Source organism: Sesamum indicum, linkage group LG3 (assembly GCF_000512975.1).
Source record: "Sesamum indicum cultivar Zhongzhi No. 13 linkage group LG3, S_indicum_v1.0, whole genome shotgun sequence".
NCBI lineage: Eukaryota > Viridiplantae > Streptophyta > Magnoliopsida > Lamiales > Pedaliaceae > Sesamum > Sesamum indicum.
The window spans coordinates 4,210,517-4,224,422 of NC_026147.1; the positions used below are offsets into that span (position 1 = coordinate 4,210,517).

A 13,906-nucleotide genomic window follows, 5' to 3' on the forward strand; every position below is an offset into this window, starting at 1 on the left:
GCGTGAGCTATTTTCTATTGTTCCAACTGGTCACCTTCATTGGCTGTCATATGATAAATGCAGCAACTTGTGAATTAACCATTGTGATTAAACACCTTTTTCCTCCTATAACTTAGGTTATTGGGTATTTCTTATATCTTTTTTTATTTTTAGAATCTTGAGTTTACGTCCACCAATGAGACAGGTGAATTTCGTCGAAAAACAAATTGAAATCATAAAAACTAAAAAAATACAGAAGCGAGATACTACACTAAAAAAACTAAATGACAGAAATATTGGCAAAAAATAGATCAATAAGAACAAAAGTCCCCATTTTAAAATGTAAGGTGAGGCACACTTTCATGTGATATCGCCTACAATTATGAGTATAGTTGTAACAGTTTAACACAGTTTTACAAAGAGAACTTGAAGTTGCAGAAATGGAGGTGGGAAAGATGGAAAGAAAGAGATGAAAAAACACAGAGTTTCATTAAAATGTCTTCCTTAGAATTCAGTTCGCCTTTTTGAACAAAAGATCGGAAGTTTTCAGACAAAAATGTAAGGAACAAAAGCTGGAAAATCCATTAAAATTTCTGCAGTCTGCAATGCTGCTTTGTCCTACCTTAGCCCCAATTGCTCCTCTGCTTGCATGTCTGAGGTTCCAAAAATGGGAACGACAACAGCTACAGCAACGGCTCACTCATAATCCGCCGTCCACGTGTCCTCTGCTTGTTCAAATCTGGAACGAGCAATTGCCTCAAAATCCCCAATCTTTTCCTCCCCCGAATTACGCCCTAGCTTCGGTGAAACGACGTCGCCTTGGGCCTCATATTTAAAATCATCCCCAATTCCTTTGGCGCCCTTGATCTGACGGCTCTCATCCACCCTTTTCATCGAACGACTGCTTTTTAAAAGCGTGTTCCACCTTGAAACACGACATCCCTTCCTCCTTTTTTAGTTCCTTGTCCCCAAGGATCAAAACGGGGGAATTTTGCAGCAACAACATAGTAGTCTTCCCAAGTGGCCTGCTCGGGATTGGAGTGCGCCCATTGAATCAAGACTTGAGGAACACCTACATTGTTCCTAGGTACTAATCTTCGACCCAAAATTTCAATGGGATAGACTTTGAACACTTCATCCTCTAATTCTGACAAGTTAACTGAAGGAAAATATTTGGAGCCGATCTTTTTCTTCAACAACGGAAAATGAAAAACTGGGTGGATTTTGGACCCTGTTGGCAACTCAAGCTTATAAGCCACATGCCCAATCCTCTCAATCACCTTGTAGGGGCCAAAATACTTGGCTGATAGCTTCAATTGTTTTCTTAAAGCCACTGAGGTTTGTTTGTACAGTTGGAGCTTAAGGAACACTTCATCCCCCACATGAAACTCCCTTTCTGTTCTTTTTCTTTCTGCATATAGCTTCATTCTCTATTGAGCTTGTTGAAGATTTTACTTCAGTAACTGTAACACCTTGGTTCTCTCTTGCACAAGTTCAACAACATCAGTGTGATGGCTCTGTAAATAAGGCCCTATAGGCAGCTGTTGAGGTGGATATCCATAGAGGGTCTGGAAGGGGGTTGCTTTGAGTCCAGTGTGGTAGTTGGTGTTGAACCAAAGCTCAGCTAGAGTGAGCCAATGAGCCCATTTCTTGGATTTCTGCATACACATGCATCTTAAGTAATTCTCAAGACACTGATTAATCCTCTCTGTCTGCCCATCGATTTGAGGGTGATATGAAGAGGACATGTCCAATGAGACACCTAAGAGGGTGAACAATTCTTTCTAGAACCTACTTGTAAAGATCTTGTCCCTATCTGAAATTATGCTGACAAGCAATCCATGAAGCTTAGAAATATTGTCAAAAAATACCTTGGCAATAGAAGTAGCTGTATAAGGACGTCTTAGTGTTATGAAATGAGAGTACTTGGTCAATCCATCCCCACAACCAAGATAGAATCCTTACCCTCAGAGTTCGGTAGTCCTTAATGAAGTCCATGGAGACACATGACCAAGCTTGGTCAAGCACTGGCAGTGTTTGCAGCAATCCTGGGTATGGATGGTTCTCATGTTTAGCCCTCTGACAAGTTTCACATCCTTTAACCCACTCTTGTACATCAATCTTCATCGAAGGCCAGTAAAACAAGGGTTTGATTCTCTGATAAGTGCCATGTATGCCTCAATGTCCTCCCAATGCAGAATCATGCAAGGTCTTGAGGATCTTTTCTCTGATTCCTCCATAACTGCCCACACATATCCTCCCCCCTTTCTTTAATACTCCAAATTCATAGCTATAGTCTGGAAAGGAAGTGACATCAATATCCTTGGATTGTATGATGGTCTGGAAGAGGGTATTACGTTCATAGATCATCTGAACCTCTTAGGTCCACAATGGAATTTGTGTGGAAATAGCATGGGTCTGAGGGTCATCACCCTGATGAATTCTCCTGGAGAGGGCATCTACAGCTTTGTTCTCATTGCCCTTTTTGTAGTGAACCTCATAACTGAGCCCAAGTAGCTTGGTTACCCACTTTTGCTACAGCATTGAATCCACCCTCTGATCAAGGATGTGCTTAAGGCTCTTCTGGTCAGTCCTTATGATAAAGTGGCTCCCTAACAAGTAATGCCTCCACTTTGTCACAGCGAGAAGGAGGGCTAGAAGCTCCTTCTCATAGGTAGATAGTCCCAGATTCTTGGGAGCCAATGCTTTGCTGATGTATGATATAAATTTTCCTCCTTGCATCAATACAACTCCTATCCCCTTGCCACTTCCATCAGTCTCAACAATAAAGGGTTGAGAGAAATCAGGCATGGCCAGCATAGGGGCTGATACCATCAGCTCATTGAGGTGATTGAAAGTCTTTTCAGCATCCACATTCCATTCAAAGACATCCTTTTTCAATAAGGATGTAAGTGGCTTACTTATGACTCCATAGCCTTGTATGAACCTCCTGTAGTATCCAGTGAGGCCTAACAAACCCATTAATGCCTTGACATTGGTTGGCACAGGCCAATTAATCATGCGTTCAATCTTCAGTGGATCTGTAGCTACCCCCTGGTGTGAAATGACATGTCCCATGTATTCTATTTCCTTTTGAGCAAAGGAACACTTACTCCTTTAGCAAACAGATGATGCTTTCTAAGAAGATCCATCACATTTCTGAGGTGTATCAAATGCATACCCCAATCCTTGGTATAGATTAGTATATCATCAAAGAAAATCAGTACAAATTTCCTCAAGTAAGGTTCAAAAACAGTGTTCATAAGAGACTGAAAAATGGATGGAGCATTACATAGTCCAAAAGGCATAACAAGGAATTCATAATGCCCATTGTGAGTAATGAAACTGATTTTGGGGATATCCTCCTTCCTCATTCTGATTTGAAAATATCCAGACCTTAGATCAATTTTTGAAAAATATTTTGCCCCATGCAATTCATCTAACAACTCATCAATAACTGGAATGGGAAAATTGTGCTTCATTGTGAGTTTGTTAAGGTATCTATAATCAAAACACATTCTCCACCCTCTATCTTTCTTCTTAACTAACAATACAGGTGAAGCAAAGGAACTTTGACTAGGTCTGATAATACCACTGTCCAACATTTTCTTGACAATTTTCTCTATCTCAGTTTTATATCCATATGCATAACTGTAGGGGTGTTGTTTCCTTGGTATGGCCTCAGGAAGCATCTCTATGCGATGCTCAATCTCTCTTTCAGGTGGTAAAGAGTGAGGTTCCCTGAATATATCCTCATATCCTTGCAGCACCTCTTGCACCTTGATACTTTCTGTAGCTTCAATTGAAGTGTTGTGGCTCAGCAACAACTTTCCTTGCACCTCAGGGCTCCTCCCTCGCATAAGTTGTGATAAGGAATGTGTACATTATGTTCCTGCTCCTGCCTTACAGTGAAGAGCCTTGAGAATCACCTTATTGGAGCCTTGGCTAAGGGTTATCCTCCCTTGATGGAAGTCAAGCTCAATTGGATTGTACAATCCAAGCTAATCACAGCCTAGGACCAGATCATAACCTCCAAGCTTGATTAGTTTAACTAGATGTGTAAACTTGTGCCCCTGAATTTCCCAACTAAACTTGGGACATGTTAATCGACTGGTAAATTTGCTTCCATCTGCTACTCTTACCATCATTGGGTGTGTTTTCTCCAGCTTACACCCTAAGAGGTTGGCTACCTTCTCATCAAGGAAACAGTGTGTGCTACCACTGTTAATGAGAATGAGGATCTCTTTATCCTCCACTGTTCCCTCAAGCCTTAATGTTCTGTAGTGAAAGTTTCCTTTCATGGCATGTAAGGATACAGACACATCTTCCTCCTTTTCCAATTCTGCTTCAGTGGTCTGCCTTCCTTGCTTATCTTCTTCACTATCTCTAGTTCCCTCATCTTTCAGTAACATATAAACCTGTCTGTATCTACACTTATGTCCTGGGACATACGGTTCATCACATCTATAGCACAAATTCTTCTCTCTTTTTGCCCTGACTTCAGCTTCTGTTAAGAATCTGGTAGGTTGTGTTGAAGGCCCTTGTGGGGGTTTTTTGTTAGGTGGTTTGGGTGCTAAATTTCTAGTAGGATGGTGGACTCTTTTCAGTATAGCATTGACTGTTTGTTCTTGATTTCTAGCAAGATTAATGGCTTGGTTCAGGGAAGTGGGTTCACAATTTGTCACAAACAACTTCACTTCATCCTTAAGGCCACTGATAAATTTCATCATCAAGAAATCCTCATCCAAACTTCTGTTAAAGATGAGCATTTGATCTTTTAACTCCTCAAACCCTTCAAGGTAGGCATCCACATTAGTCTCATGATGCAGCTTATTGAACTCAGTTGTCACCTTAGCATTGTTAAGGGCTTCAAACTATCCCAATACATTGACCACAAATTCATTCCATGATCTGAATTCCTTCTTCTCCACGTACCCTTGGTACCAAAGTTCTGCCTTGCCTTGCATGTAAATGGAAGCATAGATAACCTCTGGTCCTCAGGTATTGGTATTAACTAAAAATACCTTGAGCATCTTCTCACCCATCCCCTTGCATTTTCTACATCAAAGTGTGGAAACTCCAATCTGTTTAGGACATTATACGTTCCTGAACTCTGGTTCCCACTGGTCTCATGCCTAGTACTACTTCCCCCATCTTGTCTGATAGTGTTGTATGGTGTGGCCCTTAAGTTAGATCCCTTCTCCACAGTGGCTGTTTCCTTCCCCCAGTATCAATTTATTTTTGTTGTATTGCTGCATCTGATCAGCCAAACTCTGAAGCTGTTGTTGTACACCAGTCAAGCTATGCTCAACATTAAGTACTGAGTTTTGAAGGCCCTCCTGCACCTCCAACATTTGATCCATCCTTCCATGGAGTTCATCCACACTAGCCTCTCTTTTTGCTCTTTCATCTAAAAACATGATATCTGTCTTCTTTTGGGCTTCTTGTAGTTCTTTTAGACGTGTTCCATCAGCAATTTTTGTGATATTTTGAGTTTCCTAAGGTCCAAGGAAAATCTGGCTCTGAGGCCAAATGTAACAGTTTAACACAGCTTTACAGAGAGAGCTTGAAGTTGTAGAAATGGAGGTGGGAAAGATGGAAAGAAAGAGATGAGAAAACACAGAGTTTCATTAAAATGATAATAATAATGTCTTCTTTACAATTCAGTTCGCTTTTTTAAACAAAAGATTGAAAGTTATCAAACAAAATGCAAGGAACAAAAGCTGAAAAATCCATTAAAACTTCTGCAGTCTGCAATACTGCTTTGTCCTTCCTTAGCCCCAATCGGTCCTCTGCTTGCATGTCTGAGGCTTCCAAAAATGGGAACGACAACAACTGCAGCAACGGCTCACTCATTATCCGCTTTCCACGGGTCCTCTGCTTGTTCAAATTTGGAACGAGCAATTGCCTCAAAATCCCCAATCTTTTCCTCCCCCGAATTGCGCCCTAGCTTCGATAAAACGACATCTACTTGGGCCTCAGATTTAAAATCATCCCCAATTCCTTTGGCGTCCTTGATCTGACGGCTCTCATCCACCCTTTTCATCAAACGACTGCTTTTTAAAAGCGCACTTCCACCTTGAAACACGACAATAGTGTGTACATCTTTTCATACTGATTTATTGTAAAAGTCAACTAAAATAAATTAAGAAGTATATATGGTATTGGCATATATAAGAATTTCAAAAATATTATGAATTAGCAAAGAAGGCACGAAAATTATTTAATTTTACTATTTTAACATGTCTATCTCACATACCAAATCCTGTACATAAAAAATTTATTTTTATAAATGGGTGTGCGAAAATCAAATACGAATCTAAAACCTTAATTATGATTTTTGCTTAATTTTAATAACGTGTCAAACAACTCCATTATTTAACAATTTAAGTTATTAGAAAGAAAAATAATTTATATTAATATCTTAATGAAAGATATTTTAAATAATTTAAACCAAATGTTATTTATTTTAGATCAACTTGACACCTGGAAACCCAAATTAATCTAGGCATTGACCTTTACTAAAATCATAAGCCAACTGATATCTCATTAATTTTATTCATTTGAAATCTTTATATTAAATTTTATATTATTTATTTTTATTCAATGCAATAATACGTATAAGATATATATATTTGAAAATTTTATATTTCACTCAATAGGTCCTATCACTCTTCCATGTACAGGTTCTATATATACACATCTTCAGACATGCCATGAGAATATAGCTCTTTCCATTGTTGAGAGAGAGAGAGGAAATCTATAGAGAGAGAGAATGGCTGACGCGGCGGTGGAATTGCTTCTGGACAACCTCCAGCAGCTACTGATTTACCACACCCATTTGATCGCCGACGTCAAAAACCAGGTGGAGAAGCTGGAAAGTGATCTCCGCCTCATCAACGCTTTCCTCAAGGCCTCCACCAAGAAGCGGCGGAAGGACGTAATACTGCGACAGCTCGTCCGTGAGATACGCGACGTGGTTTACGAGGCGGAGGACATCATCGACGCCTTCGTCACCCAGGCCGCCGAGAGCCAGGCCAAGAATTACTTCCTCAGAGCTTTCCAGACGCGGGTGAAGCTCGACAGCATCACCACACAAGTCGAGAAGGTTTGCGCCACGGTTAAAGAGATATATGGCGACGAATCCAGGATTGACTTCGCCGCCCTCAATGTCGGAGATGGAGGGGCTGAAAAATCTGAGGTAGCCCTTTTTCCCTTCCGGCTGTTAAACTTGAGAAAACTCAACTGAATTGGAGTTGACTTTATAGGAAAAATCATAATTTCAGTTGTTTAATTTAGACAAGTTGATATTTTTAGTTCCGTAAGAAATGATTTTTATCATTTAGTTATGTGATTTTAAAATTTTTATAATTTTAGTCTTTTTATTAGATTAATTTCATCAAAAAATTGCATGTAATTTGAATATAATCCAGTTAAATTATAATTTTAGTTCTAATATTTTATAATTTCAATCATTTTTCTACCAATTTGACTAAAAAATTACATATGATTCGCACATGCCCTTATTAAATTGTAATTTTATAAATCCTATAAATCAATTCATTCACGACAAAGAAAATGCTAACGTACTAAATTATAGGATATGAAAATATCAAACCCCCTTATGTTACATAACTGAAATTGCAATTTAATAATTAGTCATGTGTAAGTAAAATGCAAATTTCTGATCAAATAAGCAACAAATAAAATAATCAAGTTGTTAATGAAACAGAGTATGAAAGAGTGAACTATTTAACGCTGCTGTGAGGTAGAAAACTATTTAAGAGCGTAAGAGAAAAATGTAACTTAAAATATTAGTTCCTAAAAATATTTTAGAAAATAGTACAAATATATATATATATATATATATATATATATAACTATAACTTAAAATTCAAAATGGGCTCGTTGTTAGACGAACGTTAAAATCAGATGGAGTATTTGTAATTTTTTAAACAATGAGAAAATATTTGTAATTATGTCAAATTTCAAGATTGGTGGTTGTAATTTATCCAAGATAAAGTAAACATTAAATATGTCACATTATAAATTTATTAAACTATTTAAATTATTTGAATTAGAAATTTTCAAAATAAACTACAAATCATAAACTTGTATTTAGATTATTATAATGAGGATAAAGTAATTCAAAAAGAAGTTAAATCTATCACAAAAAATATCAAATCGACTAGAAGCACTCTTTAGATACTTTTAGCTTTTGACTTGAACAGTGATTTTTAAGTGAAAATTTTTACTTTTAAATAAGTGATTTTTGTTAAAAAAAATATTTAAATTGTAATAGAATACAAAGCGAGTAGTGCTTTTAAAAAGAATAAAAAAATAGATAGAAGCTAATTAAATTGACAAGTGTTTGAAAAACAATACTTTTAAAGTAGGCTCGATTGATTAAAGACTTATTTGTCCCTATATTTTAGAAAAATACTATTTTTTTCATGTCTTTTCTTAATAATAAATTATTTTTCTAAAAAATATACATTTAATTTCAATTAGTGTACCTTATAAATATGTCACTTATATCATTAAAATATTGAATACTAATAGAAAAGTTGAACATTTAATTTATAATGCTATATCTAAGTAAATATAATTGCTCAATCATACTCAATAAATAAACTTGCATGATTGTCAAGATATATATTTTTTTTATTATTTAATGCAACTTAATTTGTATTTTTCTATATCAAAGAATATAGCAAATAAAATATAAAATTTCAAAAATATTAAATATGTGAAAGCATCCATTTTATTAGTGTAAATTATTCAAACTATTTGAAAACTCTAATATCAACTTCGGATATGCAATTTTGAATAAATTAAAAAGGGTAAATTTAAATTAAGACTATTATAATAATATAAAACAGTTTATTTAAAAAAAATTAAAGCCAAAGCAGCTAGAAACACTCGTCAAAGAGCTTCTAGCATTTTGACAAATGCACTTTTTTAGCAATTTTATAAACAAAAGTTGGCAATGCCCTTTACAGAAATTCTATAAGTAAAAGTTGACATCCCTCCTATTAGATTGTCTTTCCACTTGAATTAATCACATAATTACAAACCTAAACAAACAATAAAAGCGAAATGAAAAAATAGGAATGAAAAAAAAATTTCCTTTATGCTTTGGGAATGAAAGTATGCTCCCGACACCCTTTACTAGTTCACAAAAAGGAACTCAAATACCTAAAAAATATTTTTTAGAAGCCTAAAATTAAAAAATATTTTTCTAAAACTCTCACAAATACTAACTAAATGTGATACTTTTTTGTTTGTTTTTAATTTGTCGCTTGAGTCATAATCGTGAAAATAGGAAAATAAACTGAAAAGCATTTAAGTGGTACTTAGTCATATTTATATACCAAGATTTTTTCCTATTTAATTATTTTCCTATTAATACCACAATGATTCAGTACCTTTTAATTAATAATTTAGAAAAAATTGTAATTTTGGTCCTATAATTTAAAAGGGTGACATTTCTTATCCCGCACGAATTATTTTTCATTATTATTTTATGTGACTTTAGAATATTGATAATTTTAGTCATTTTTCAACCAATTTAGTTTAAAAAATTATATGTGATTTTCACGTGATCCAATTAATGGAACTAAAAGTGTATAAGTAATTATTATTATTATTTGTATAGTACATATTTATTTAGGTTCTGAATTTTCAATGATTTTATTTCTTTAAATATTATTATCAAACAATATTTGTTCGTTCTTTGGTTGCATTAAATCAAATCCTCCCCCCCCAAAAAAAAAGAAAGTTTAATTCATTAATGTCTAAGTTATGCATAATTCATTAATTTTTTTTTATAAAGAAAAAGAAAATCTTGAAATTAAGGCATATATATTTTTCAGGCTACTTAAAGTGCATCAGTGCAGATTATATAGGTTTAGAATTACTTTGATTTCTAATTTCTATCACTCTTGCATTGAAATTATTCACACAGCGTCCCGTGGTAAGACAAGAGAACGTGGTGGGTTTTGAAGACGAAGCAGAAAAATTAATAGGTTATCTGACTGAAGAAACTCAGCTGCTTGATGTCGTCTCCATCATCGGTATGCCCGGTCTTGGCAAGACAACTTTGGCGGGAAAAATATTTCGTGATCCAGCAATCCAGTATGAATTTTCCACTCGCATATGGGTTTACGTCTCTCAAGAATTCACAAGAAAAGATATATTTCTTGCAATTCTGAGAGAGTTCACTAGGCCCGATGAGGAGATGTATCAGAAAAATGATGACGAGTTAGCCCGACTGGTTGCGTCTTATCTAGAGAGGGGTAAATTCTTGATTGTCATGGATGATGTGTGGACAGCTGAGGATTGGGATAAACTCCAAATTGCTTTGCCAAAGAGCAATAAGATGGGTAAAGTCTTGATTACTAGCCGTCATGTTGAAGTTGGTCAGTATGCTAATAAAAATAGGCATCCCCACAAGTTGCGTTTCTTGACTGAGGAGGAGAGTTGGTTGCTGCTCCGGTTGGAGGTCTTTGGTGAGCCTGAGTGCCCTCCTGAGTTGGAAGGTCTGGGAAAACTAATTACAGAACAGTGTGACCGATTGCCACTCGCAATTGTGGCAATTGGAGGCATTCTTTGCGAAAAATATTCAGCATTAGATGATATGACTGCTAAACAAAATGCATGGACAAAAGTATCTACAAGTGTGAGTACATATCTTAATGAGGACCCTGCGAGACGCATGGAAAATATTATAGCATTGAGTTATGATAAATTGCCTTATCACCTAAGAGCATGCTTTCTCTATTTGGGGATGTTCCCAGAAGACTATGAGATCCCAGTTTGGAAATTAATTCGCATGTGGATTGCCGAGGGATTCATACAAGAAAAATCTGGTATCAGCTTGGAAGAAACGGCAGAAAACTATTTAGAGGATCTTATCAATAGAAATTTGGTAATAGTTGATAAGAGGAGACCTAATGGTAGAGTTAAAACATGCCGCATTCATGACATGCTTCGCAACTTTTGCAGAAATGAAGCTGGAAGCGAAAGGGAAAATTTTCTCCAAGAAATTAAAAGGTCTGGCAATGGATTTGAACCTTCGATCAGTCAAGTAGAAAAGTTTCGTCGTCTTTGTATTCATTCCAACATCCTACACTTTTTCTCTTCGAAACCTTTTGGTCCTCGTGCCCGGTCCTTTGTTTGTTTCTGCAAGGAAGAAGTTGGCTTGCCATCAGAATACACTTCAGCCATCCCCACAGCTTTCAAAATGCTTAGAGTTCTAGAAGTCCAGCCCATCAAATTTACAAAAATTCCTAGTGACATATACCAGCTGATTCATTTGAGGTATCTCACCATATCCTTCAGTTTAGCAGTTCTTCCTGCAGCCTTCTCCAAGCTTTGGAACATGCAAACTCTTGTGGTTGAAACCACATCTCGTACCTTGGAAATCAAAGCTGATATTTGGAAGATGATTCAGTTAAGGCATTTAAAAACAAATGCCAGCTCTACTTTGCCGAACCCAGGAAAAAGTAGTAAAGAAGGTGAAAAGCTTCGCACACTTGGTACAATTTCACCACAAAGTTGCACAGATGAAGTGTTTGAAAGGGCTCGCAATTTGAAGAAATTGGGCATTCGTGGGCGACTAGCCTTGCTTATAGACGGCAAGAGTGGATCATTTGATAGTCTGGGGAAATTGGAAAATGTTGAAAAGTTAAAGCTACTCAATGATGTATTTCCTAGTCCACCTTCGGAAGGCCAATTGCGTGGTCTTCCTCCACCATACAAATTCCCAAAGAAACTCAAGAGCCTGACATTAGCTGATACTTTTCTTGATTGGAGTAATATGTCAATTCTAGGACTGCTGGAGAATTTAGAGGTGCTCAAGCTGAAAGATAATTCATTCATGGGGAAGCGCTGGGAGGCAGCGGATGGAGGTTTTCGCCATCTTGAAGTCTTGCACATCGGGAGAACTGATCTAGTTTTTTGGATAGCTTCAGCTCATCATTTCCCTCAACTTAGACGTCTTGAGCTGCAAAATTGTGAGGAACTTAATGAAGTTCCAATTGGGTTGGCAGATATCGAAAACTTCCAAGTTTTGGACTTGTACCATACAAAATTTGCGTCTGCCTCTGCCAAGAAAATCGTAGAGGCAAAAAAGAAGCAAGAGCAAAACGGCAAGGCCGGTGGATTCAAGCTCTCCATTTTTCCCCTTGAGGAATGATACTCACCCTCGGTTCTATCTCGACAGGTAAGTAAAACTTTCATGTACTTATTCCTTGAGTCCCTTGTTGAATGCTAATTGTGTCCCATTTTGAGAAATATATCCTTACTTCCAGTATTCAGAGGGAAATAGCATTTTCCATCTGGTAATTTAGGGTCTTTACACTTTTAATCCTATTAACTAAGAGATTCTCAATTTTGGTCCTAAAACTATTTTAAAAAATTAACACTTTTGGTCTCATGACATCTTTTTATTAGATATTTAACCGAATAGGCCACGTGACCGTCAACTAGATTAGATAAAATGTTACTTTTTTAAACTTATGAACCAAAAGCGACAATATTATAACTGATAAGAGCAAAACTGTAAATGCCTTAGCTAACGGCCGCATGCGTCATTTTTTGTATTAAACGGAAAGGTGTCATGAAACCATACATGTCAGCGCCACACCTACTCCCACACACTTCGGAAACTTTGTTTTGATAAGAACTAACGACTATTAAATATCTGTGCAGGCACATCACAGAAAGGTTCAAAAAGATTACTGAGGATGTCTGATGCATGAAGATCTTGTTGCTTGAATAAAATGCTGGGCGCAGTTCATTCTGTTCCTTCCGCAGAACTCCCTAAATATTGCACTTTAATCTTTTGAATGAATAATTACTCGTGTGTTTCGTGCGATTTGTTTGTTACCTAATTAGACTTGTATGTTTTGAGACTATGAAATAAGCTGTTTTGATTTGACTATATACTCATTTCAAATTTAATAACATTCAGTGACTACTGTTGATTAATTAGAATTATCAACAAACTTCTCAGAAAATATGTGATCCAAGAAGCACTTTGTAGGACAAAGTGTGCTTGCCAATTGTATATTGTATTGGATTCAATTAGACATCTGTGAGTCATTGAATACACAGAGCCAGAAGGGGGTTCACAAGTCTAAAGACCTTTGGTTCTATAGAGTATATATATATGTTATATACATTGTCAACAAAATAATATATAATTGATGCTAGTGATTATTTGGATTTACAAAAATATATATTTGATTTTCTTTGTTAATTGCAGTGACTATTTGGATTCATATTTATAATTTCTTGAATCTATGTTTTTTTTTCTTGTTTTGTAAATGTAATATCACAACAATCTTATTTTCGTTGAATGATAATAATTTATTATTAAATAATTAAACATCTTCTCTACTTTCAAAAAATCAAATAGCAGATAAGATTCTTTAGAATTATTTATGAATAAAAATAAAATCATCGTTCACTATTGTGGCTAAATAAAACTTAAATCTATGTATTATTCACTACAAAAAATTAATTTTATGAAACGGGCTTTGGAATGGATTTTAATTTGTAACAAATACACACGGATTTATAAACGAGTTTGTAAGGGGCAACTACCTGCTCTTGTGGTTAGTGTTACAAAAACTTGCAGCAAATTACATAAATTTGTTATAATTTGGAACAGACTTGGAATGGATTTCTGAACTCGTTACAAATTCTATTCAATGTACAAATATTAGTTAAATTAAATTTGTAGGGGTGACGAAATTTGGAATAATTTTATGTTTATATGTTATTATTTTTTTGTTACAATACCCATTACAAGTTTTACTTTTTTAAAGACTTTTACTTATTTTTTATCAATTCAACTATTTTAATTTTAAATTAATTCATTTCTAAATTTTATTCGATAATTATAATATCATATTATAAC

At 35.7% G+C, this 13,906-nt stretch overlaps 2 protein-coding genes across 2 annotated transcripts; one reads left to right on the top strand and one right to left on the bottom strand.

Moving 5' to 3' along the window:
• Positions 888-2,106, bottom strand: LOC105157414. The gene is made up of 3 exons (XM_011073824.1): positions 1,945-2,106; positions 1,452-1,637; positions 888-1,409 (listed from the first exon to the last, which is right to left on the bottom strand). The coding sequence occupies exons 1-3, from the start codon at positions 2,104-2,106 to the stop codon at positions 888-890; spliced, it is 870 nt and encodes a 289-aa protein (XP_011072126.1).
• LOC105157415 (putative late blight resistance protein homolog R1A-10) lies at positions 6,653-12,904 on the top strand. Its single transcript, XM_011073825.2, has 3 exons — positions 6,653-7,180; positions 9,947-12,205; positions 12,694-12,904. Exons 1-2 carry the CDS (start codon positions 6,755-6,757, stop codon positions 12,176-12,178), a joined length of 2,658 nt encoding a protein of 885 aa, XP_011072127.1. The 5' UTR covers positions 6,653-6,754; the 3' UTR covers positions 12,179-12,205; positions 12,694-12,904.

Coding starts and splice junctions, on each gene's coding strand:
- LOC105157414 (XM_011073824.1), bottom strand. CDS start 2,106: ATGAAGATTGATGTACAAGAGTGGGTTAAAGGATGTGAAACTTGTCAG. Junction 1,638..1,944: donor AGGACTACCGAACTCTGAGG/GTAAGGATTCTA, acceptor ATGTGTATGCAG/AAATCCAAGAAATGGGCTCA. Junction 1,410..1,451: donor TTGTGCAAGAGAGAACCAAG/GTGTTACAGTTA, acceptor CAAGCTCAATAG/AGAATGAAGCTATATGCAGA.
- LOC105157415 (XM_011073825.2), top strand. CDS start 6,755: ATGGCTGACGCGGCGGTGGAATTGCTTCTGGACAACCTCCAGCAGCTA. Junction 7,181..9,946: donor GAGGGGCTGAAAAATCTGAG/GTAGCCCTTTTT, acceptor TTATTCACACAG/CGTCCCGTGGTAAGACAAGA.